This window comes from Acanthopagrus latus, chromosome 20, assembly GCF_904848185.1.
Source record: "Acanthopagrus latus isolate v.2019 chromosome 20, fAcaLat1.1, whole genome shotgun sequence".
Taxonomy (NCBI): domain Eukaryota; kingdom Metazoa; phylum Chordata; class Actinopteri; order Spariformes; family Sparidae; genus Acanthopagrus; species Acanthopagrus latus.
In genome coordinates, this window is record NC_051058.1 from 12964890 (window position 1) to 12990589 (window position 25700).

The window sequence follows — 25700 nt, forward strand, 5'->3', positions numbered from 1 at the left end:
AAATAACAAAATATTGAAATTCAGTTTTAACGATTGTGATTGAAAGACCTGATTTTCAATTTTGAATTGAATTGAGGTGACACTCCTATTATAATCAACTCTTGAAATGCTGTGTGATGTTTTTTGAGGCAGCAGTGGTGCACAGTGGTGCCTTCATGGGAGGTTTAAGAGGATTTCAAGTTGTCATTGCGAGAAGTGCAGATATGAGTGGCCATCGGGGGTCCTTTTCCCCAGATTTCTTTGTGGGGCCCTAAACAGTTGCCTGGTTTGCCTCTCCTGACGCTGCGCCTCTGTAATAGAACCTATCAAACATTTGGCACCGGTGAAATTGTCAGCAAGTCCTTGACTCACGGATTCTTGACCCTCCCTGCAATTTGTCACCAGCACAGCGGCAGAAATGAACTTCTGTTGCACAAATGAACAACAGAAGTCCCCCCATAAGCCCTCCGGCCTTTACCATCAGCGGAATGACCTCTCCTGGTGGATACATCTCTGAAAGATATGGAAAACATCATCATTTGCTGCCACATCATCAGCGCTCATGTGGACCACCACCTGAGACGACCCCGGTCTCCTTTCGGATAGATGGCGCAGAGCTCCGATCGGCACATAAAAACAGCTGCCTACAAAGCTCTGCTGAATGGCTGCGAGGAAAAACCAACATGCAGCCTGTATATAAAACCATTACAGGGCCTTTCATGCCTGATGCCTGCGAGACATTCTTGAAATTAGATGCGAGAGCATCGTGGAAACGGGACAAACCGAACAGCCTCAGCTACACCAGCTAAGCCATGTCATATTGACACAAGGACAACACAATCCCATATGGCCAACTATGCCAACCATTCCACAGATGACTGGAAAGAAGTGCTAAAATGAAGACCATGGTAAAGTAGCCATGACAAAATGGGGCTATTCAGCCTGAAATACATCGGGGCAAACCAGCGAGACACACAGTGCTCCGGCTGCTGGGGCTGAAGAATGCAAGAATATCAAAAGGGGAGATCATATTTAGAGCACTCAATCCCACTTCAAACAGAGCTTTGTTGTATCCGGACCGACCGTCTCAGACTGTCACATATCGGACTTATATAACAGCCATCAAAAGATTCATTGCTAAAGCAGAAGAGGGGGGAAGTCATAATGGGACACAATGAATAAGCAAGCGAGAACACACAGTCCCGAGATCAGAGCCCAGACCCCCCCCAAAAAACCCCATTCCTCGCCTCTGTCTGTCATCCGTCCGGCTATCAATCGATCAATCCCGCTCTCATTTTCTCGAACGCATCCGCCCACCTGCAGCCGCGGCATTCTGAACTAATTTAGTCCCCAGATTAAAATCACCGAACTGAGGAGTGTTTGTGTGCGGCGCCGGCAGCAGCAGAAGCAGCAGCAGCAGGGCCGGGGCTTTTCTCTCTCTCTCTCTTTCTTTCTTTCTTTCAGAGCTTCCCCCCTTTTCTATTTCCTGGAGCGAGCATGTGACATGACGGCGGCGTACGAAGCCATGTTAATGGAAAACTTCACAGCATGCAGTGTTGGTTTTCTTATGTATGCACAAAAGGGAGCGGGGGGAAAATGAGAAATGTCACGTGTGTGGCGGAGTGTGAGGCTGTACATTCCCTCTGGATGAAGACCAGTGTCATTATTTAAGAGGAGAGGGTGGGATAGTTTGTTTTTCTTTTTTTGTCAGAGGTGTTCCGAACAGGTTGTTATTGTAATCACAGAAGAAGCACATGTGACTGAAAACAGAGACGATCGGTCCTCTAACAGACGTGACATTTTCGTAAATTGCCGCTAAAATGACGTGAATGAAAGCGTGCGCCCGGCAGATGCACACTGACACAGGAACCGTCTCGTCTTCGCCGCTCTGTCCTCATTACATCACTCCTCTCTAACGGCGCTGTTCTTCATGCAGACAGAATACACCTAATTCACCACCACGGTGTTTCCATGGCGACCGGCCCGCATTAATTTTCCCAAGGTGAGCGGCCTTGTTGTGCAGGATTGTGCGGTTTTCGTAACTGTATGTGGTGCTTTCACGGGGCGTAGGGGACGCGAGAGACTGAGCGGTGAGTGAAGTCAGTGAAAAAAAGAAAGAAAAGTTGTCTTACCCATGAATTCGATCCCGAGCTCGTCTGCTGCTCCGTTCAAAGATGGCATGAGAGAAAAAAAGAGAGGGAGGGTAGGCAGAAGGAGGGAGAAAAGAGAGAGGAGGATAAAACAGTTAAGAGTCTGATGTGCCTCCATCTTAGTCAGAATTCACATCAAAGGCGCCGTACATAAGATGTTTTCGTTGGAAGCCTTAAAAAAATTAACCAAAATTGTCAGCAGAACGTGAAGAGAAAGGCAGTTTTGATGTCATGACGGCTTGTTGTTTATCTGCACAGCACAATTCAGACACAAGGCGACTCAAAGCGCTTCATGGGGGCAAATAAAATAACATTAAAAGACATTAAAAACAGGTCGAGAAACAAAAGACAAGACAATAAAATAAAAGTTACAGTGCAGTTCGACATATTGATCAAAGCCACAAACTTGCTTCAGTAAAAGGCAAAACAACCAACAAAAGAGGTCTTCGGCCTTGATTTTAGGTGAGAGCTGGATATGTGGTGTGTGGCGCAGGCTGAGGCTAGCGTGCTAACTAGCCGTTATGCTCCGGAGCCCCCTGTGCCAGCGGTGTACACACCAACATTCTGCTAGCATCACAGCTAACTGAGCTAACTACCTAATGGCAGTCACAGTCAGTGGCAGTTAGCTGTTAGCAATTAGCAATTCCGGCCTCCCCCCCTGCCCTATATTGGTTTGGTGTATGAATTTGACAGGTGGGCCAATTTTCACATATAGCGCCTTTAAAATTCAGACCAAAAACTTTGCGTTCTCTCTCTGCAGCAGGTAATGAGTCAGCCAGCCCTCCTGTGCTTGGCATGCCTCTCTGAATTCCTCCAGATTCGCGCAGCTCGCAGTGGCTTTGAATGAAGAAGGCAAACAACAAAGATACGGGGGCTGAGAGGGATTAGACGGGGGATCATGAAAAGTTGAAAATGACATATCATGTAGCTTTATGTCACCGACGTGGCTCTGCACAGGCCTTTTATATTGATTCGAGCCCGAGGCATTGCAGTAATTGTCCTCCTCTGTCTCCGAGCACAGCCTTTCAATATTCACAAGCTAGTCGCTTGAAGATGTGCCACATGCATGCGCAGACACACACACACACACACACACAGACACACACACAGACACGCGCACGCACACACACATACAGTACATTGCACTCTTGCCCGTATGGCTTTGTCTCTCGGACACACAAACTTTGAGATACACCCTCCTCTCTCTCTCTCTCTCTCTCTCTCTCTCTCTCTCTCGTTCTCCCTCACACACAGAGCCTTTCTTCTCTCTGTGAACTCCCTCCCTCCCCACCATCCCCACCATCCCAGTGCTGGGGAAACAGATAAAAAGGAGCACTTGTGTTCTTTCCATCCTGACAGTGCCCCTTTTTCATGTCACTGTAATGTAATCTCATTTAAATTAAAATGAAACCCTCACTAGTAATTGCTTTTCTGACAGAGGTGGTCGGAGTTTTTAAATAGAAGGCGGCTCGCCAAGCTCCTGACAGATTATGTGGTGGGCACTCCCGTGAAAAAAAACCCAAAAAGTTTGGCTAACACACACACACACGCACGCACGCACGCACACACACACACACACACACACACACACACACACACACACACACACACACACAAAGAAAAATAACATCTGTTCCCGGATGATTTTTGATTGCACCATGGGAAAATCTGTCAGTGCTGCAGCCTTACAAGCGTGATGGACAATAAAAACACCCCAGAGAGCTGGAGCCAGATTCAGACAGGCGAAAGACAGATGAACTTTTGGGTGTAACAACACACAGGGGTGATTTTGGGGGTCTTTTTTTTTTTTAAACGTGAATGATCAAATTTGGAAACACCATTAGCAAACTCGTGACCTTTGGGGATCGTACCAGAGACCATTCCCGTCAGTGTTACAGTGACTTGAAGCCTTTACTCCTCCACTGCCTGGCAGCTCCTTAATGAGGCACAGGGATTTTGGTGATTACGCTGATAACAAGAGAGATATGAGGACGAAAATCCCGCAAAAATCCCCCCAAATGAATCAATTAGCTAATTAAACTATATTTGTGTTCAAACAGAAGGCAGGTGCCATCATGTTTTTTTTTTTTTTTTATCGAACACAATGTAAGTTCATCATTTCCCCACTCGTCCTCTGCAGCCTCAAGGATTATTTAACAAATGTCAGCATTTATTCGAGGCGCCCAGTGATTCACCACCAGCCTCCCAGCAGCTCACAAACTGATGATTAAAACAGTTAAGAGCCAGTCAGTTCTGGCCGGCGGATGTTCTGCTTTTATTTTTTAAATTTTTTTTTTTTTTTGCCACGCAGAGTTTTGCGATACGGCTGCGTGATTAAGACACGGCACCTTTTTGTTACATACTGTCACTGTGGCACAAACACGTGGAGAAGTCCCTCAGATGTGAATGCAGGGAATCAGTGATGTCGCCTGATCTATATGATCCGTTCAAGCCCTTTCCCAGGTGATTGCCCATGGCAACAGCCGACACTTTCTCCGCTCTAAATCGCCCCGACTGTCACATCCTGTGCCGATGATGTCATTACAACGCCGATGCACATCCCATCCTCTCTCAGCTGGCATGTCTGGGGACATTCACCAATCATAATACGTGCAGGCGTCCCAATCCTTCGGAACTGGCAACTCAGAGCTACCCGGGGAATCACTTACGCTGTCTTGTGGGAGCCCTGAGCAGGCTTTGAGAATACCTGTGCATCATGTCAGATGCTTTTGGCCCGATTAAGAGGCAGAAATCTGGCGAGTGGGAGAGACAATGGCAGGAGTGAATCAAATCCTTAATCCCCTCCTTCACTTGGGCGAGCAGGGACCTGGGGAGCCAATGTGTGTGTGTGTGTGTGTGTGTGTTATTGAACCAAATACCCTGTGTAGCTACTTACTCCAGGCCTAATATCTACTGGAGATAAATAGAACAAATTAGAGTCTTGGCCTCTTCCTCTCTGTAAATCAGCTGGGTAAAACCAGATGCTGGCTCACCTCCAGTGTTGTAAAAAAAAAAAAGTACCCAGAAGTCATAACTGAGTAAAATAAAATGGGGTAAATATTATTTTGGTAAACTTTTGGTAAACCCATAAGAGCAGTATATGAAGTCTCAATTTATCTGACATGAGATGTACTTAAGTGTTACAATTACAACTAAAAGTTAGTTAGTTAGTTAAAAGTTAGATAGTTTAACCTATGTTTACATGTATGTATAAACTGTTTACTTGGTGTTATCATGGCTGGCAACAATCAGATCAGATATTCATCATTTTTTCTGATTATCAGAATCTCTAAATTTTTCTGTGGTTACAATAAATTCATGTTAATATCCGATGCAGTGTGTGGTCTGCAAATTAACTGGTAACAATAGTCAACAGCGGAGTAAAATGTCGATATATTTTCCGTCAAATGTTCTGGAGTGAAAGTATAACGCAGTAGAAAGCTGAAATACTCAATACTCAACATCTCAAATTGTACTTGAGTAAATGTACTTGGTTACAGTCCACCGCTGCTCCTCTCCCCTTTCCAGTCTCCCAACAAACACTGCCTCTGTATTCTCATTGGTGCAGCTGGCTCCGCTGAACACCATTAACCTGGTTTCTTAACCAGGTGTAAACTACATTGCAGCCTTCATGCACTCCCATGCCTCCAATTAAAGACCCCACCAGTTCCCTACTGTGCTCCAGTGTGCGAGGCCTGATCACCCTCTCCCCACTGCTCTTCCGAAGCCCAGTTCACAGCGGTGGAGCTGGAGTACCTGGCAGGGAGCCTCCTCTCCCTTTTGTCCCTGGGCTTTTCTGAAATGTGTGCTACAGTCTCGGCTCCTCTTTCCGAGCCTCGCGAGGACGTGCGTGCGTGTGTGTGTGATGGACTGCTCTTTTTTTTTTTTTTTTTTTCTGAGTGGCTGCTTCGTGGCCAGTCGATGCCAAGACAAAAGGACGAGGGGCAGCAAATGATTTGTGACTGTAAGGTGCACAGAAATTGATTTCAGTTAAAAAAAACAAAAAAAAAACAAAAAACAACACAAAAGAGAAACAAGAGTGAGCGCGGCGGATGAAACTTTTCCTCACAGCGGGGTGTGATTCGTGTCCACGTCAAACGAAGGAGGACGTGGAATTGAACTCTGCACGCAACAAAACAAACACAAGCCGGCTCCTGTGCACACAGACACACACACACACACAGCCACACATACAGACACACGATGAATTGAATGAGACTGGAACGCGTCCCATTCGTTGCTGTTGTCAGCGTGCGCGCATGTACATGTGTATGTTATTACATGATTTGGCTTTTGAAAGCAGGATAATCCCCCAAACCCTTGGTAATCTGGGTAAATTTTTAGATTACTCTGTATCAACAGAGATCAAAATAGGCTTCATTCTGCTCTCAAATCTTCCCCGGGTACACTTATCTCTTACGGTGGTTAAACGATTGTGGACAAAACATGGTTTTCTCTGGTGAGCCGGCGCACGCATGGAGCAGCGATACAAGACAGTTTTGAACACGGCTCCGTAATACTACACCGAGGATGTGCTCACGAACCAAAGGGACCTCTAAAGATTCTTACACGCTATTTTGGTATTTGGAAGATGTGCCTTTATGAATACGCTGTCAACTCATCCAACCCGTCTGCGGGTTTTGCTGTTTTTGGCCTTCAAACCGAGTTTGCTGAGTCTTAATCACTGAACAGAACCATAATAAAAATACTGTGAAGCCTGTCCTTGTTTTCCGTGACACTTTTTATATTGATGACCTGTAGATCATATCAAATTGTTCGCATGCAGGCTGTGTACACAGTATGTGTATAAACCAAGTTCACCATGGAGCCTTCTGTAATGAAACACTGTGATGGATCACTGAAGCTCATGTACCGTCTTCCTCTCGCGCCAAAGCAGCCACAGCGCTCTGTTTTCAGTAATAAGTGTGACATATGGAAATGTTACACGTTTTGCCACCTCAGCCTTATTTTTGCATATTGCATCTACGTTTCACATCTCAATGCTTTACTTTTCAAATACGAGTTGGAGCTGTTTAAAATAAGATATGTTACAAGAATAACACTTTAACTCCCCATTAGGTAATAAACATAATGAATAAATGGTAAACATATAGTCAATTGTATTCTAGTTATTGGGAACAATACAATTCGTGCCTTCCCTTCAAGTGCCATACATCATTTGATTCACAAGACCCTTAAAGGTACAGTGTGTAAGAACCAGCCACCTGTTGAACTCATACACAAAACCAATAGGGGGCAGCAAATCATCAGAATAACTGCTAACTGCTGCCAACTGCAGCTACGATTAGCTAGCTAGCTCAGTTAGCCATGCATCCAGCAATCCAGACTGGGATTGGCATTTACACTGCTAGCACGGGAACCTTGGACCGGGACGGGTAGGTGGTCAATGTGCAAAACACGCTTTGCAACACAGTCCCTGCTCCCAGTCCCCATTTAACATTTGATGAATTCACCAGCATTTAAAAAAGTCAGAATGTGGAGTTCATCTAGCGTTAACGATTTTAGTTTTGTTAAGAAGGGGCAGGCAGAAAGAAAAGGCAGCAGTGGTTCATTAAGTGTTACATTTTTTATTTACAGTGGAGTAACTCTTCACTGAAGTTTGATTAGCTATACATTTCCCATTTATTGAATATTGTTATTATAAAATTTTACCCCAAGTTATATTTATTTCAGACTTGAACGAAGAACGATTCAAACAAATCAATCTGCAAAGGAGAAATGGCTCTACGTCTGGTGACAGGTAGCGGCTAATAGACATAACTTAGTTTTAAAGGTCCGAGAAAACGGACTTAAAGTTCTCTGGCCATGACACACAAGCTGCAGCCAGAGCGGCGACAGTGCACACAGAGACTTGTGGCTCAGGAGTTAATGCTGTTGTCCTGGTGATTCCTAATCCGCATTGTGTTGTGTTGTGTTGCTGTTTTTACCAACACGATGACGCAACTGTTTTAGCAGCTGTAAAAGACGCACGTCCCTGGTCATCTTAGAGGTATATTGTATGTTTAATCAACTGGGCAAAATCCATCCATCCATTTTAATCTTCAGCTCCAATCCTGCTTTATTTTCAAATGGGTTTATTCCTAGGGATCTTTTCCCCGAAAAATAATTTGGTCGAAGAGCTTTCAGCTCAGGCACTGCAGGAGATACGGTTTTAAGATGCATAAATAACAGCAAATAGTCTTAACGGTAAAAGTAGTCATTTTTGAATGTAAAAAAATACATAAACACATTCGACAAAACCCTCTGTCGTTTTGCCCTCTGAGGCTTATTGTCGCATGCATTTTTAATAAAAAAAAATGGACTATAAGTGTGTTGTAATCCACTTTATTTGTTGGGTCTGGAGACCACTTCCGTGCAAAAAAAAAAAAAGAAAAATCCTAATAACGTCCAGCTTATCTCAAAGAACAATGTAAAAAATATCCCGATCTAAAAGCACAGAGAAAAATCGGATGCCTGCCTATAGAAGATGAAATAAATCCTATTGAGAAAACCAGGTGCCATGAGGGAGCGTGAAACGTGCTTCGTGACACCGGCTCGTGACCCCATTAATGGACTCTCCGCGGGCCTGGTGGCGTCGAGCAGAGAAGCAAAAGGAGTTAAGTTCTCCCTGCGACTCCTGGTGCAGAGGAGCCAAGTCACTCCATAAAACAGTGTGAATTTGTAAAGCCGCAGTCTCATGGGAAAAGCTCGGGGGCCTCCAATTTCTCTTCCTTGTACCTCTGACTTTTACTTTATTTTTTAACTACACCACACAGCTGTCACGGGGATTCAAAGACTCTGGGGGAATTGTTTTTCATGAACAATACGAAACCGAAGACTTTTCCTTCCCTTTCAGCGAGACCAAAGCATAGCGAGATTAAAGACCATAATAAAAGATACCCGAGGTTTTTATGCACGGGGTTTAATTCTAATATCTGTGTGGCAGCACCGTGCCTATGTAGGCCAATAAAGAAAAGCGCACTCTCATGATATGCATTTTGTGTCTTATGACTAAATAAAGAGTTCTTTTTATGGCTCTAATAACTGCCACATGTAGATTCAAATTAAACACATTATGATGCTATCAATCAACATGTGACCACTTGTAACGAAACTAATGGGCACAAAGATGGAAATATTAGGCCTGGAGCAGATAATGCATAAACTCTTAGTATTTATAGAAGTATTGGTAACACTTTTATAATAACCATCATTCAGAATTTTATTTAAAAACATTCAAAATTAAAAAAAAATTATGATGTAAGTGTATTATGTTGAGGAGATATCTACTGAATTTAGCTGCCAACCTCCTAGCCCAGACTCATCCTGGTCCAAAGCTCCCGCGTACGTGTTCTGTACATTTGACAGACTGCAACTTTTTACATATCGTACCTTTAATGAATGGTCAATTCAAAGTTCATCTTTTTTTTTTTCTCCAAACATGCATAGTGCCCCTAATTTTCTACATCACTAGTACACGTGGCTAAACAAATTACACTTCTTATTTACCTTAGGCAGTATTCAGGTATGTTATATTAAGCACTTAAAATGAGACAAACAGCGTAATAAAGATTTCTGGGGACATTTTATGGCTTGATTAATGAGCTGACAGCAGAAAATGGATGGGAACTTAGGGGAACAAGATTTGCAACAAAGTCCTCCAGTCCCACTTGAACTGTGGGCCCCTGGAAGCTACTTTTACATACAGTCTTAGGGCCCAGGGGGCTGCACGATCCTTTGCAGCAAACATGAATGTATGATCTCACTTGATTTATATTTATCTTGGTGACTGATACAGTCAGAGATTGCCTCATGGGCATGTACATGCACTTGTTCTGAATTTGCTTTCATGCCCTAGATCAATACACCAATACCGCTGGATGAGAAAATAGAAAAAGAGGGCGTACTTGGGTCTGACAAGATAGCATCTGTCTTGGGTACAAACTGGTCACAGCGTAGTCCGTGATATCCCTCCTTACACCTGTGAGACAAGGGGGAGAGACAACATTTGAGATTAGAAGTAAGACAAACCCAGCAAGAAAGTGCCAAAGTACAGCGCAAACTATCAGCTAAGATTCAGATAAGCGAAGTGGAGGAACGGGACACCTAAAACGAAGCCAGGGCGGACGGTAAAAAAAGCCGAGTGCTCGCCGAGGACCGAGGTGGGTGAGGGAGATACACAGAGAAGCTGTGGAGAGGGCTGGGGTGAGAGGAAGAAGAGAGGAAGGAGGGGGGGAGATAGTTGGGCAGGCCTAAGCGGCGCCTGCAGCCTCACTGATAGCACATGACTGACAGGAATGCCAGGTCCCAGTGGAAGAAACGGGGGAACTGGGATGGGAGAGGACTTGGCGCGATGCAGAGGACGCAAGATCTACAGCGGGAAAAGGGAAGCTGCCACAGTTGGAAGAGTCATGTAAACAAAGTCCTGGCACACTCCAGATATTTGCCTTCATCATCAAATAAATATCCCCGCGCTGTTGATGCCTGCAGATCCCTCAGCAACTGTCACAAATATATCAACTGAAATTATGACATCTGAAGTTTGGCTGCGCATGTTGCAGTATTTCACCCTTTAATATGCAAAAAAACCCCAGTGCTTTATATCATAATGTGCCTTTCATTCCTGAGCATTTTTTACCAGTCGTGTGCCACAAATCTCCAAAAACTTGAAAAGTTACACAGAAATTCAAAGTTTTGGAGCTGTTTCTCAGCCCTAGTTTGGCACAATCTTCAATAGTTCTTAGTCTCAAAGAGGACTTAGGCATTTTTTATTCCCATCTACAATAGTGGCCGTAGTGAGCACATTCAGTGGGCTGATCCATCCCTCTGCTCTTTCGCGGCTTAGGGGAGACAATTGGGGGATTTGCTTTGATGTGACTGTTTCAACATAAACTTGTCCATGAGTGAGCAATATGTCAGAGATGTCTATATTTCCATCTGTTGATGACATACTGTAGGGAAGGGAGGGGGGGATTTACGCTTGCGCGTTATCCATCAATATCTGTCCAGCACTTTTCCGCCAGTCACCCATTCCACATAAAGTGTAATGTATTGGATGAGTGGCAGGCACAAGTGGACCATTCAGTCTTGCTCAGCTTGGCTCAACCTGATAGCTTTAAAGAACAAAAAAAAGGAAAAGAAAAAGAACATCATGAAAGCCAACAGCAACTGAGCTATGTAAAACAAACTGAGCAGCAGTGGAGATCACAAGTTGTTGGTAAAGGCTGGCGCAAGAGTGAGAACTGAGATCGATCGTCATCTTTCTTTGTTTTTACATCTCAAGCGGCAGCCTCAGCTCCATTTGTTGTTCTGAATGTCTCGGCTCAATATGTGCAGTTTTCTGATTTCTCCTGGTTTTTCTCTAGGATGCGGCATGGAAGTGCAGTAATGATGAAAATGAAAATGCATAGTCCTCTAATTTCACCCCTGGCTCAAAGCTGCAAATTTCATTGGGCATCCATTATTTGTTTGTGTTTGTGCCTCTTTGGTGATTTTGTGGCTCTAGAGGAAACCGCCCCCACCACAGGTTAGCATTGTGTCATGCCAGTCAGGCGACACAATGCAAGATTTGGTACGAGTTGGCCTGAAATTTAGCTTTAAAGCTCCTGTGCTAGCTGTGTGAATGGCAACACTAACTGCACGTCTAACTGAACTAACCAGCTAATGGTGGCTACAGCAGCAGCAGTTATTCAGGTTGTTTTGGGAAGGAATTTGATTGTAATCCAACTCTTACATATTGCACCCTTAACGGTTAATTACACTGTGTATCTATTCCCAATTTAATACATTAATATACAGGGAAACAAAGAAATCTTCACCATGCAAAATAGTTGAAAATCTTTCAGCTCTTCATGACACTGAAACACCCATTATACTTTTTAGATTTTATCCTTTCAGTGATTTATAAAGGTTCTTGTGCATGTAAAAGATCTTTTAAGTTATAAAGAAACTGAAGCTCCCCACTCCCACAGAAAACACTGCTCCTGAAACTCCTTGTCAATAGCCTTTAACTCCCTGTGACATCACACAACGCCCCGATGTCGCACATTGGCACAATTTATGCACACAAATTGATTTAGCGCAGCTGCTGTGTTGTTGTTAGTGGCGCTGGCTCAGGCACGTGTGGCTGACCAATCAGAGGAAGACTGTGCATTCCTTAAAGAGACAGGAGCTAAAACAGAGTGTTTCAGACACGGGGAACACAGAACCGCAGCACTGGACAGTATGATTAAACTGACGTGTTTCTAGAGCATCTCAGCATGTAAACCTTTTCTTGAAGTAACCCAAAATACAATGATGAACCTGAAAATATGAGCATAATATGTCGCCATTAATAAAACCGTCTCTCGATTAAGAATTTTAATCTTAAGCGGTCGACAATATCGACCGATATCCCCAGTCACTAACTTTGACTATCTAGAAAGACAACTGTGTTCAAGAATGTGTTACACAATAACAGTGACAGAGAAGGAGAGCTGAGAGAGAGAGAGAGAGAGAGAGAGAGAGAGAGAGAGAGAGAGAGCACTAAACCACGGAGAGCATTTGGCCAGAAAATCACAACAATAAAAGAGGCTATAATTCTCTGTACAGATGAGAGGAACTGCGGAATCTGTAATGATTCTCTGTTATTCCTTCGCTACAACAATCCTTTTCACATCCCATTACAAACAGCCATCTGATCCAATGTAATTATAAGAACACTGATTATACGCTTTAAAGGAGATTTAATTGACAGATGTACAAAATATTATTTTTTTTGTGACAGGTTGCACTAGAGAGCGAGCATTTGAAGGCTTTTTGAGATCCCGGCGCCGCTCGCTGCGATCGGCTCCCGTGTCAAGCTGCGGGGCGCGATCAGTGAGACGGCCGTTTCGCATTATGCAGCAGTAAAAAGTCTCTAACTGCACCTTTAAACAGTGGGACTCATTACAGTTCAACTCATGTGTGAAAAATAACCCCTTGAATTAAACCCCTCCAGATTTAAAAAAAAAAAAAACAACAAAAAAACAAAAAACTCTTCCTGTCATTTCTTTCTTCCAAAGTAATAAGAAAACACACAAAACCTCTCCAGCAAACCAAAGGAGGGGATAAAGAACTTGGATCTCGCCTGTCATTGTCTCTCCTCTCCCACAGACAGACTTACTACCTTTTAATCAGCCTGAAAAGAAAAAGGAAATGCAATACCCCGGTATTCTCAAAACTCTCTTTCAACTCTCACACACATACACACACAAATGTTGCGCCGTCCTATAGCGAAGCACACAGAGCTACTAATAAACTGACAAAACAACATTATTTGGAAGACAAATAATAAGGGCGACGCTCTTGGTCTGACTATTGCTGCTTCCTGGAGATATTGCAGTGGGAGATGCTCATTAGTAATCCAGATGATGTCTGAACAAACAGAGGGATCCATTGTTTGCAAGTTAACATAATGAAGTGCAATGCAGACGTCACTGTGTCCACGCAGCGTATCGGCCATCTCTTAATCTACGTCCATTTTTTGAGCCAGGATCAGTTTAATAAGTTACTCGTACAATAAACATAAACATAGCATTAATCGGATACTTATGGCCATTGTTGTGCTCAGTATGCGTGGTACGCAAGAGCCAACATGTTTGAAGCGATCTTAAGTGGGGGGGGGGGGGAGGAGATGAAACAGCATTTAAAAAGTTATCATTAATCACCATGGAGATGGGGCCATTAAAAGCAGAGCGAGCGTTTTTGCAATGAAATGGAATATGCAAAGAGAACGCGCCATGTGATGCGTGAAGACACCAGTCCGAATGACTAATGCAAAGACGTCAGATTAATTACCAAATTAAAGCAGAGAGGAAGTGAGTCGGTGCCACATTTGGGAGAAGCTTGAAATTAAACCAACTCGCGGGAGAGAAGCTGTGAGTTTTGACAAATATATCAATTGTACATCTAATATCTTTTGTCTGTATCTACGGAACAGGAGACTTTGTCACTGATGCTATTTGAGTTGCCATGTGTGAACTTTGGGCATCCCCATGATCTCTCAGTTAAAGGAGACGTGTCACACTCATTTTCAGGTTCATGCTCTCTTTTCTATACTCCTACAGAATCAGGCTGACATGCTTTAATGCTCAATAAACACATAGTATTTTTTTCTCATACTGTCCAGTGCTGCGGTACTATATGTATGTAAAAGTGATACCTTAACAAACAATGTCCCCTTTTTATTAGCCTGCCAATTTTAGTCAAACAGCCAATCATGCGCCGCGAAATTCAGGGAGGAACCTGAGGCAACCATTCAGCTTTCAAGGGTAAACCGTTCCTCCCCTCCCATCGCTTGGTTCTGCCCTACATCACACCTTCTGTCCCTGGGTGTGAGCTGAGACGCCTAGTTAGTATTCCGAATCACAAACCCGAAGGCAGAGCGCCTGTCTGGCGATCTGTTTACGTCTGGGGCTTGCTTTTTTCTGTTTGTCTACGTCTCCATCTCTCCCCCTTTCCTTTTTTTTCCCCCACCATCTTTGTCGCACTGTGAAACAAGCTCAGCCGTCCCTCAATGAGACGCAAACAATGCTTTGTAAATGTGTCTGTGCGAACGTGGCGTCGGGCGCCTGAATGGATGACAAACAATGTGAGATAATGACGAGCTTTGAGGATGTGTTTGGGTGTGGATCTCCGATGAGGGAAAAAAAAAAAACAAAAAACAAAAAAAACGGGAGAACAAGAGCTTGTATTTATGTATGTGTGCGGTGGCGCGTTTCAACAAAAAAAGAAGGAGGGGAAAATATCTCAAAGGGAGCCAGATCTGTGTGTGTGTGTGTGTGTGTGTGTGTGTGTGTGAATTTGTGGATCGGGGCCACATACGACAGCTTTCTCCAATGTGTGTAAGTTTATATCTTGCAGCCACTGTGTGCGTATGAGCAGGAGCTATACAGCCTCCGAGCACATTTTCCCCCCCGATGCCTCCAGAGCTGTCTCCGACTACCCAGCTGCTTTAAACACATGTTCCAGTCACAGAGAAAAACACACCTCTGAGTCTGGAGGATGACGGAGGGGGTGGGGGAGCGCTGCCTCATGACTAATCACCATCCTGCCTGTTAATTAACGCGAAGGAAAGAACGGAGGACGGTTTGAGTGCAAGGGGGAGGGAAAAGGGGTTCAAGGAGGAGCGACAGGGACGGGGGATGCGATCGTGTCAGCCAAACTTTTAATTTAGCCTCCGACGCCCCCTGCATATTGGCTTCCACGTGTCCTGTAAAAGCAACTGCATCAGAGCCATTACTGATGAGGTGGAGGGAAGGGATCGCAGCTTACTGGAAACGAGGACTGCTCCCAGGAGGGTTCAGCACTTACTGACTACATTAACTCGGGCTATAGCTTACTTTCGGATTCACAATATCTGGCCGATACTGATAGTCTCAACAAAAATAAATTGTGGATTTACAAGGGGATTAAGGCCTCCATTTGATCAGCAGCATTTGATGACAACCAATTGCAATGGCTGGGGCAGTTGTGTAGCTCTGCAGCACAAAGCATCTCAAAGCAACAGTTGACATATTGGAAAATGTGAGTCTTCGCTTTCTTGAAGAGACTCGGACAAGAAAAAAACGATCTAGTGCTGTAAATACTGTATGGTGCTACATGTTAGGTTAGCCTAGCATGAAGACTGGTGACAATGAGAAACTCTGGACAGAGCCAGGCCAACTGTTTCACCCTATTTTCAGTCTTTACACTAAGCTAAGCTAAACTAAGCTAAGCTAACCTGCTACATTTCCCAAAATGTCGAACAATGTATTCAAGAACATGCTGCAGTAAAAACGAGGTTTCAAATTCACTCTTGAGCTTAGAGTTTGGACCTGGTGCTGAGACTGCAGATAATAAGTTATGCTGAAAGGTGCAATATGTAAGAATTTTCATTTAATACACTGTAATTACATCAAATAAGATTATCAACAGAATGCGAATAAATGTTAGTGTCGGCATTATTCCTAATTAATATATTATTTGTGTTCCAGAGACATCTACAGTACTGAAGTTAGCATGTAAACAAGCTCACCCTGACGGACCGAGGCTCCTGTGCTAGCCGCGTTAACACCAACACCATCCCATTACTCTGAGTTCACAGTCCAGGCAATAGGACGACTTGCTACGTGGCTAACTGCATTAACTAGCCAAGAGATAGCTAAGAGCTAGCAGAAGTTGCTAGCCCCTGCTTACATACTGCACCTTCAAAATAAAAGCAGTTTTAGTAAAACAGTTGGTAAAACGTACGAGACCATTGGTCAAAATACTCAACAGGGTTCAGCAGAGCTTCCTGTGCAGTCACAGAGTGGTCGGCTTTCTCAGTCTGTAAGAGACTTCGCTTCCACTCCATCCTTCAAAGACACACTTCACCCTCTGGTTTACATCATTCTGTGGAGAAGGACTCACACTGCAGCAGGATAATGAGCACATGCGCACCTCAAAGCTTTGCAACGAAAACCTACTTAAAGGCGAAAGGGGACCAACGAGTCCTGATTGTCGTGGACTTTCCCCTTCCTCTGACCTCGACCCTTTTAAAACATACATGGGGGTGCGCCACTCGGCGATTTCTTGGATGACATGGCTCATTGGGTCTTGTACGAACGCCAGGTCAAGTGCATGCCGTCATTAAAGCAGAGGAGGTTGAACCAAACCAATGACAGCCATCAAAGATTCAGCTTTTTACTCAACTGCTGTTATTTTTAATGAAAAAAAAAGATTACGCTAGAAACTCTGGCTTTTTGACCCTGCTGTATATAATTCATCAAATACAGACGGGTCTTAATTCTGAGCTACAGTGAGCTCAAGTAAATTCCTCTGACGGAAGGCAACAACACATGTCGCTGTGCAGAAAACTCCATCTTTGATTTTGAGCATTTGGCTTCTGTACGGTTCCATATGGTTACGGCAATCAAATAAAGACAGGGACTCTCAAACCTTTCCAACAGCATTATTTGATTAATCTGGGCTACATGCTGTGTGTATGACTGACGCTGTTGAACAGTGAGCTACAGGACATCAGGCCGTCAGTAAAGATGCCCTCTTCGACGCCCCGACGGTAGATATAACATGATAAATTACCCTTCAGGAAGTGCCCCCTTGACTTTCTACACGTGGTGCCCACACAAACCCAGCCAGGACCTTTTACACGCTATAAGCCGAGAGGAAGAGAAACCGCAAGAAGCTAATACTTGGCACTCAATCTAATTGGAGTGAAGTGATTGTGGAGTTAACGCGACGTATCCACACATCTACAAACATGGATAATGTTGGACTGGGTGCGTATGTTTTTTTTTTTTTTTTCCCTTCCCTTAATTACCTGACTTCTTGGAAAATGACTTTCTTCAGTCTCAGCATCAAGGCAATCATTATTTGGCAGCAGGGGGTTCCCGCCACACTCAATAGACACATTCATTTCACTGCACCAAGTCTTTTGACTCGCTGCCACATTTCATTTCGCACACCAACTGGTGCAGTGGTTGTTGTTAAGCATTACAGAATTGGGCGTTACCCCCTAATTTCCATAACTTGACCTACAAGTCATGCATAATAAAATCAAGATCTGCATACGCATTGGCAGCACAGATGCAATATGGCATTATGTTAATTGCTAAACACTGAAATAAATTATTTAAATTCCACTCACTGCGCGAGGTTGTTGAATACTGTGCGATTTTTAATTTGCTTCATTTAATTTTTTTTTCCCGTTCTTTTTTAAGATACAGCCCCTGCTGCCGCCCGTGACACACACCTATTTTATCGAGTGCATGAATGCAGACTAGGAGGAGGCTGAGGGAATGCAGGTTAATTTAAGCTGCATTTTTTTTTTTTTTTTTTTGCTTTCCAGTCCTAATTTTCACCACTGGGAAGGTCGAGATGACTGACTAAAATCAATTTTTTATGAAGGGGGGGAAGTCAGACCTCCAGTGATCTAATTTCTTTTATAATAAGAAAAACACACATAAAAATATCACACACACACACACACACACACACACATAAACACACAACCAGCCATCCCTGCTTCACTCTCAATATCAAAGCCTAATCAGCGGCTGACACTTCTCTCATTGTTATTGATGGGGTACGAGGGAAGAATAGGCTATGAGTTGGCTGCAATCTGCGGGGATTGTTCTGTGGCGGGAAAAGAAATAAATAAAAATAAAAAAAATAAAAAATAACACAATGCAAGGCCAAAATGGCTCCGATAAAGACAGCCTTTCTGCCTTTTATTGCACAAGCCGTACATATTTCTATCCGGCTCTTGCAGCGGGGAGGCGTTGGGGGGAAAGGCAAGGGCGGACATGATTTATACCTCGAGCTGGGCGCTTGATGGATGTCCATTACGGCGCGCGAGCTGTTTACATACAAGAGTGATACGCGGCTGCCAGGGGAGGTGTCTGCGCTGGAAACTTCGGCGCTATCTCGAGAAGAGGGCTTAAAGGAGGTGAAGCCGGACAGATGTCTACCATTGAGAAGCTTTTTTTTTTTTTCGAAATCTTCTATTAATAAAACCGAGAAACATGTGGACGAACATATAACGCAGGCTCTGCGTTGTTGAATAATTGGCATCGTAAATCCGGCTTGACTTAATTATCTTAATGAAAACAGAGCATTAATAAAGCCATTTCATTTGCAGCAGACATAAAAAAGGTTTGATGTACGATATAAGCGCCATAATGCCGTGATTAAAAGAGATCGTCAGCCAGACAACTGTAGTCTCAGCTAGCACGCATGCGGACTCAGTTAATTGGCGCTTCATTAAGGGTTCTGACTAATGAGCCTGTTAAGTCTTGCAGTAAATACATGGTAAATAAAGTTTAGTAAAGAATATATTGTCCTTGATCCCTTTATAAGGTTTCTGGATCCTGAACACACTTTTCCTCCCTGGTAAATAGTGTTTTACAGTATGTTGCCATTTTCTCGAGCTTCCCCCTGCTGTAATTGCTGCCGCAATGTCCCCGTTTTTGCTGCAGGGATCATTACATTTTCATCAGCTAAGACAGTAAACAAGGCCGCCGCAGCCATTTCTTTCATCGAGATGAACTCGCGCTCATGCAATCTCCGTGTCAAATGTCACCCGATCCAGCCGGCAAAATAGTTTGCAAGGGGAACGGATACCAAACACTGCGACACAATGTCCCAGTCTGGCGGTGGCTACTATCTGCAACACTCCCGAGAAGTCATTAAGCTCTCGGAGGATGAAGACGTCGCGGCTTGTTTGCCTTCGCACATCAGGCTGGGGCTTGAATGCGAGGCTGGGAGCTGGAACTGTATCACGCAGGAGTGCACACTACATCATGACGGAGCTCCCAAGCTGCGAGGCTGTAACAGGTGCTGTTTCAAAGGGCTGGAGATAACAGGGGGGGAGGAAAGGGGGTGACGGGTGGGGGAGACGGACACAGCGAGAGAGGGGCGCCGCTGAAGGGGGATGTTTGCCTCTTCATCTTCAGAGATTTTCTTTTTTCCCCCTTTTCTGTCTGCACTTGTGCGCGTCGGCTCGCACGTGCGCACAATTGCAAAAGAATAATAAATAAACAAATAAATAAATATATAACTACTGGCAGACTGGAAAATTGTATTCTGTTTTGAAAGGAATAATACTTTAAGCTATGCTCTTGAAGAAAAAGGATGAATTTTCACCAGCAGTCCATGTAGGTTAAATATTCATAAGACTCTCACTTCCAAGCCGGTATAATGCCAGACATCTGCATTGTGTACTATTAACCCCTGCAAGTAACCTTCTGCTTTCCCATTTTATTAAACTGCCTTCCAGCATAATTTCCAAAAGTTCACTGTGGAGGAAAAGGCACAAGTATCTTTTCACACCGGGCTCCAAGAAAACGTCAGAATGTCTTTGCTCTTTCGAACAGAACCCATTTTGCTGATGTATTTTCTCGGCCTTCAACTCGGTATTAACAATACCGAGTTGAAGGCCTAAGATAGATCATATAGCATCGCGTCACATAAGCACAGAGCTAAGTCTAACACAGCGCAAACGGTGGATGGAGATAATGTTTCATTATCCCCTCAGCTTACGATGATCATCTGGTGTGTTTGCAGAAGATTTGCGAAACACTATCAATTAATGTGGCATGGTTAAAAGGTGCCACAGTAACATAATTAACAGCTCATAGCTTCCGTACAGAGTGGAAGCCTGTGCGATAAGCAGCTATCACCTTGTTTTTTTTTTGTTTTTTTTTTTTACCCCAGCTGGCTTGTAATCTAAATCATCATCACATCATTTCTACATCATTTCTGTTAATGGTGCCATATGAGTCAAGCCATGTGGCCGTGATCAATGTCATCAGGTGCTGAAGTCTTTAACAAAAGTCATCAACGCTTTTACAGGTAATTTCATTTTATTTTTTTATTTTTAGCTGAAGAAAAATAAGGGCTAAAAATAAAGGCCCAAGCTGTTTTTTTTTTTGTGATTTAGGTTTGCCCTCCAGTATCGCCTTCGGGGGGATTGCAGTTTTACATAAATCTTAACGTGCTCCACAGACAACTTAAAAAGACAAGAAGACACGGCTGGAACCGTGAATATGTTTCATCAGGGAGCATTACCTCAAACTGGATTGTGATGAATCGATCCTACTTGCTCATCACTCAGCATGGTGCGCTGCTAGCTAATGCACTGTGCTCTCTCTCTCTCTCTGTCTGTCCTACTTACACACATGCAGAACATCTTTGCTGTTATTGACATTATCCTCTTTGTCACAGGTGGCAGAGTCTCCCTCGCTGGCACTGGCTACATCTTAGCTGTTACCTCCTGTCTCTTGTTTGCCTCCTCAGCCTGCCCAGGAGCAGCTTTCTAATGGAAGTAACAGCCCGAAGGTATGAAGTCATTTCCAGCTTCCTCTTTTTTTTTTTTCTTCCCCTTCCTTTTCTGGCATCCCACTTTATGTGCGTGTCCCCTTGACACAGCAAGGGAATCCCAGCCCAGTTACCAGGACAACATTTTGCCAGTCTCTGCAAACTATACGTGTAACCTGACTTTCATATTGCGAGGTGGAGGGGATGGCGAGGGGGCTGCCAAGCAAGTGACCACATTTCAGGAGCGCGTTTCAACATTTGTAAGCGTGACCTCACAGAATATCATATTGGGGAGACCTCAGGCCAACGTCCAGGCATGTTTGTGGTGACAAAAATTAGATTGTTGGCGGTAGGTGACGAATCTCTGACCAAAAAATGTTATTTTCCGAACCGTAACCTAGGGATGGGCCTAATCATACATGAGCGCAGCATTGCACGAGATGAATCTGAAGGTTGAAAGTTTTAACATATCTGTGGTTTGCAGAATCACATCAACATCTATTCTGCAGCTTAAAGCTTCCCACACTTACGGCCTCTTGTTAAAACATAAACTACTCAGATTGCCATGTTCAAACTACAGTCACTCCAATCAAAGCAATTACAAACAGCACAATATGTCACAATCACAGTTCTTAAGTTGCTGTGTGTGACCTGGTTTCGCAACACGGCCAGTGCCAGCTGCACCTGTTGTATCCCCTCTTTTGCGAGCCGACGCCAGCCACAACACAGAACGCTGGCCGCCTCCAACGAGACGCGGCGCATCACAGATTAAGCAGGGGTGTTTGTACTGTACCTTGAGAGAACGTAATGAGATTACTTAACAGCGATAAAGAAATATGGCAAAAGAGTTGGGGGGAGAAAAGAAAAAAAAACAAAAAAAGAAACATTTGAGCTTGTCAACAAGGTGTGTAGAAGCTTGCCTTCTTTGATATCACATACATGCCCCTTTAGGACCGGTGCCACTGAGAAGGTAATTAAGTTCAAGTGTGCCACTTGATTAGTTAAAAGTGATGGCCTTTTTTTTTTCTTCTTTTATTTGCTAACAGCATGTTGACTCAACTTCACTTAAGGCGCAAAGGCTCGTCAAAGGTGCAGCGGATTACATCACTCGCGGCGGGGCGAGTGACCTGAATAATTTACCTCCGTCTGGTGGGGTAAGCGAAGATGCATGTAGCATCCCAGCCTTGTCGGGACGCGTTGTAAAAGAGGGGCTTTTTGTCTCTGAGACGGCGATCCTATAGCAGTAATGAGGATCGCTTGCACGTCGCATGCAGGACACATGTCTGGATCTCGGATGGATTCGAGACGCTCAATGTCATCTCACAGAGCCAGGAGGAAAAACATGCCTTCACTTCACATCATCTCAGATGCTGCAAATAAAAGGGGTGCATTACCTTTGGAAGAAGTGACGCTGACGTTTATTTACACGTTAAATAATTTCTTACGATTTAATGGTGCTCATTTTTCGCCCGTGGAATCCCTGCCGACACATCGCTCCTTCATTAACCTCTATCTGCCTGCGTCTTCTTTTACCATTACAGTGTCGAGAATGGATAACGGACAAGCTAGACAAGCGCGTCGCTTTGTAAATAAGCGCGCATTTGACGCGGATGTCTCCTGAATGTCAGGTGAGAGGGATGTCTTGCAGAAGACTACCAATTTAGTCCTGACGGAGAAGTCACCGCCATTAAAACGTGATTATGCTCTGATTACAGGATGAGAGGCTCTGAGGAAGGGGAGTGAAATACCTTTGCAGCACACACTTGACACAACATGTCAGCGTTTCATCGAACACTGTCATTATCCGTCTCCTCAGGGGCAACGGCGCCAACCTCGGAGAGTTCTACCTTTGCAAGACTCGCACTAACATAGTTACCGTTCTTTCCACGGACGCTGTCTTCGCTGTCTTCTTTCGTCTGTGCTGTTGCTTGGGGATCTGCCGCGGCTGTAGGGAAAACTGTGGCTCTAACCGTTTTCTGACATTTTTTTTTTTTCATTAGATCAAACAACTGCACATCGATCGATAATGAAAATGGCCACTGGTTGAAATCATCGTCAAGATATTAACGGGCACCGTAAGATGTGTTCACTTTTTCAGAGCACTTTCCGGCAGCAGCGCCGACATCGCCCCGAGAAGTCGAGCGTTGGTCGGGCGCTAGCCAAAGTAAAAATAGCCGTTCCGCCGTTCCAAAATGCATGTGTCGAGCAAAACCATCTATAACTAACAGTTGTTAATTCTTAATGAGACAAACACTGACACTGAACGACCCACCCTGAGGCTATATAGTCACATTGTTCTTGTATTTTTTTGCCTTGTTTAATTAAAAGACTACAAGGGAACGCAGGGAAGAAGAGGTGTGTGACATGTAGCCTCGAAACGGAGCTGGAGCAGAACCAGGGATGTTGCAGTCTCTATGGCATGCATAGGTCAGCGGGAATCCCCCCTCCCCGCCGAAGTAAAGCACTGCATAATCTCAACCTTTGCAAGCGGAGTAACTTGCTTTCATAAACGACACACCGTCTGAAATATGTGAACACATGTTCGCAACTCTGACACCCCACTCATAACTCTCCTGTCAGTGGTTAACCGCCGTACCACATATGGCCATTCACACCAACGGCTGCATTTTGAACAGCTGGCCAAAATAGCGCCTTGCTCAACGATTTCTGCACCAGGAAAACACTGACACTGTAAATGCCCCGGAGAACGGCGAGTAAATACTACTATCATGTGTGCGGGATTAAGCAGCTTTTTTTTTTTTTTCACTCCATGAACATCAATGATATTAGTTCTGCCCATTTCCCTGCTTCCCATCTTGCCCTACATAGTACAAATCTGGCTCTGGGTTTTTTTTTTTATGTATCTGGGGGATCATTTTGCTCTGTGATGCATAACAGAGTGCAAATGCCAAGCCACCGCATGGCTCCAGGTGTTTCCACTGTTCTGCGGTCATATCAGCGGCTCATCAAAGAGGTTGGGTCCGCTTGACTTCCTGTCTGCCAATAGCTGAGCTGTTGCTCTCCTTTTTTTTTTCTCAGGCCCACCCACTATTGAACAGCCACACTTAATGGCTTTTTGAAATTTTGCTCCCGTTTTTTTTGGATGCCGCTGACATCTGCCTGTACAACGATAATCCCGAGCGCTACACACAAGATGATTGAGCTCAAAAAGGACCTGTACGCACACGCTCGCAAACGCACACGCTCAATTACACGAAGCCCGAAACACACACACGCCTGGAATTGTCCGACATAGTCGAGGCAGAGCTTTGTCTGCAGATGAACTGTCTTGAAGCCAAAACCTCCCGTGGCTCAGCTACAGTATCAGCTGTAAAAGATGGATTAGGGTCCTCTGTAACTACTCTCACACCGAGGCACAACGTAATAAGGTGTGTGTGTGCATGTGTGTGTGAAGAGAGGGCATGTCTTAAAGGGACTGGGCCTTACTCAGCCACAGCTCTGTGCCTCTTGTGTGTTGAAGGTGGAATGTTTACTCCAGGAGTGCAGGAGGTTTTTTTTAGAGGAGTGTGCTCTGATAGAGACGACTGGAACAGCTTACACGCAACCCAAACAAGTGTCTGGGGGAAAAAAAGAGATTGCTCCCATTGTGATCAATCTGACTGCCTCCGACCAACCAGCCTTGAATAGACGGTCGCATTTCTTTCCCCCTGCAGGCAGACGGCACCGCGCAACACTCTGTCACGCACAATGAACGACTCATAAACTCATTCCCCGCCCGGTGTCTTTATAATTATTTCTGCGCAATATCTCACAGCGTAATACTGACTGAACGCGAACCAAAGTGCCTCCAATCACAAATGTGTGTAAGTAGAGAACACGCTGTTTATAAGTGCCGGGCTACGGTTTGGTATATTACACCTGTGGTCGCCTTTGCTGGAGTTCATTCCGGCAGGTGCAAATGGAAAACGCTGTCAAGGTGAGATGATTGATTGCTGCAGTCGTATCCTGAGAGCTGTGGTTATCACAAACTGGGAACTTTCAGGGGCGTCGCGGCAGCTTTAAGAGCCTCGGCAACACAGCCATCATCGACGGCTCGGAAACAGCACCGACAATGTGTTGGAGGAACAAGGAGAAGCTGATTTAAGTGTTTGTCAATCTTTTGACACTGTGTACCATCTCAGATAATATTAGACTAGCGTAGGCTACTGCAAATATCGCTGCGAGAGAGCAGTACGTTCGCAAAGGCATAACTGGTATTTCTTCTCATTTTGTTGAATTTTCAACTAAAATTCTCACTTATTGTTACCACAAGTATTCCAATTTGAAAACCTGCTGTATTTTGACACAATTAACTGTGTGGTTCCTAAATGAAATTTCATTTTCCAAAAAAAACGCGGGATTCTTCCGCATACCACGGTTTGAAAGTAGTTTTTCTAACGATCTAAAGATTAAATTATGCAATGAGACTTGAGGGATTGTGAAGCCACACATTTCTGCTAAATTAAAATTAAAATTAAAGTATTAGAATGTACTCAACCTTTTAACTTTTTGAAATGAAAAAAAGGAGAAAAGGAGTTGCATGTCGTGATGTTTTCAGAGTTGCTGTGATTCTGTGATAGCGCATTTCAAAACTGCTGTCAGACCCGTTTCACTTACTCCCGCTTGTCAGGAAAATCATGTTAACTGTGAGCCCGTTCAGCATCTCATATCCCCTTTTGTTATACCAGACACACCTTAAAGAGTTTATAGCCCTTACATATGCGGTTACGCAGTCAAACGGTTAATATCAACCCC

General features: G+C 44.2%; 1 protein-coding gene across 2 annotated transcripts in view; it reads right to left on the reverse strand.

Annotated features, from left to right (window-relative positions):
- Positions 1 to 25700, reverse strand: part of nrg3b (neuregulin 3b) — a 218421-nt gene that overhangs the window by 24737 nt on the left and 167984 nt on the right. For both annotated transcript variants that reach the window (XM_037080996.1, XM_037080995.1), the window contains 2 exons: positions 10037 to 10110; positions 2112 to 2138 (listed from right to left, as the gene is read on the reverse strand). In XM_037080996.1, coding sequence (XP_036936891.1) covers positions 2112 to 2138; positions 10037 to 10110 — 101 coding nt within the window. The remainder of the gene's footprint in view (positions 1 to 2111; positions 2139 to 10036; positions 10111 to 25700) is intronic.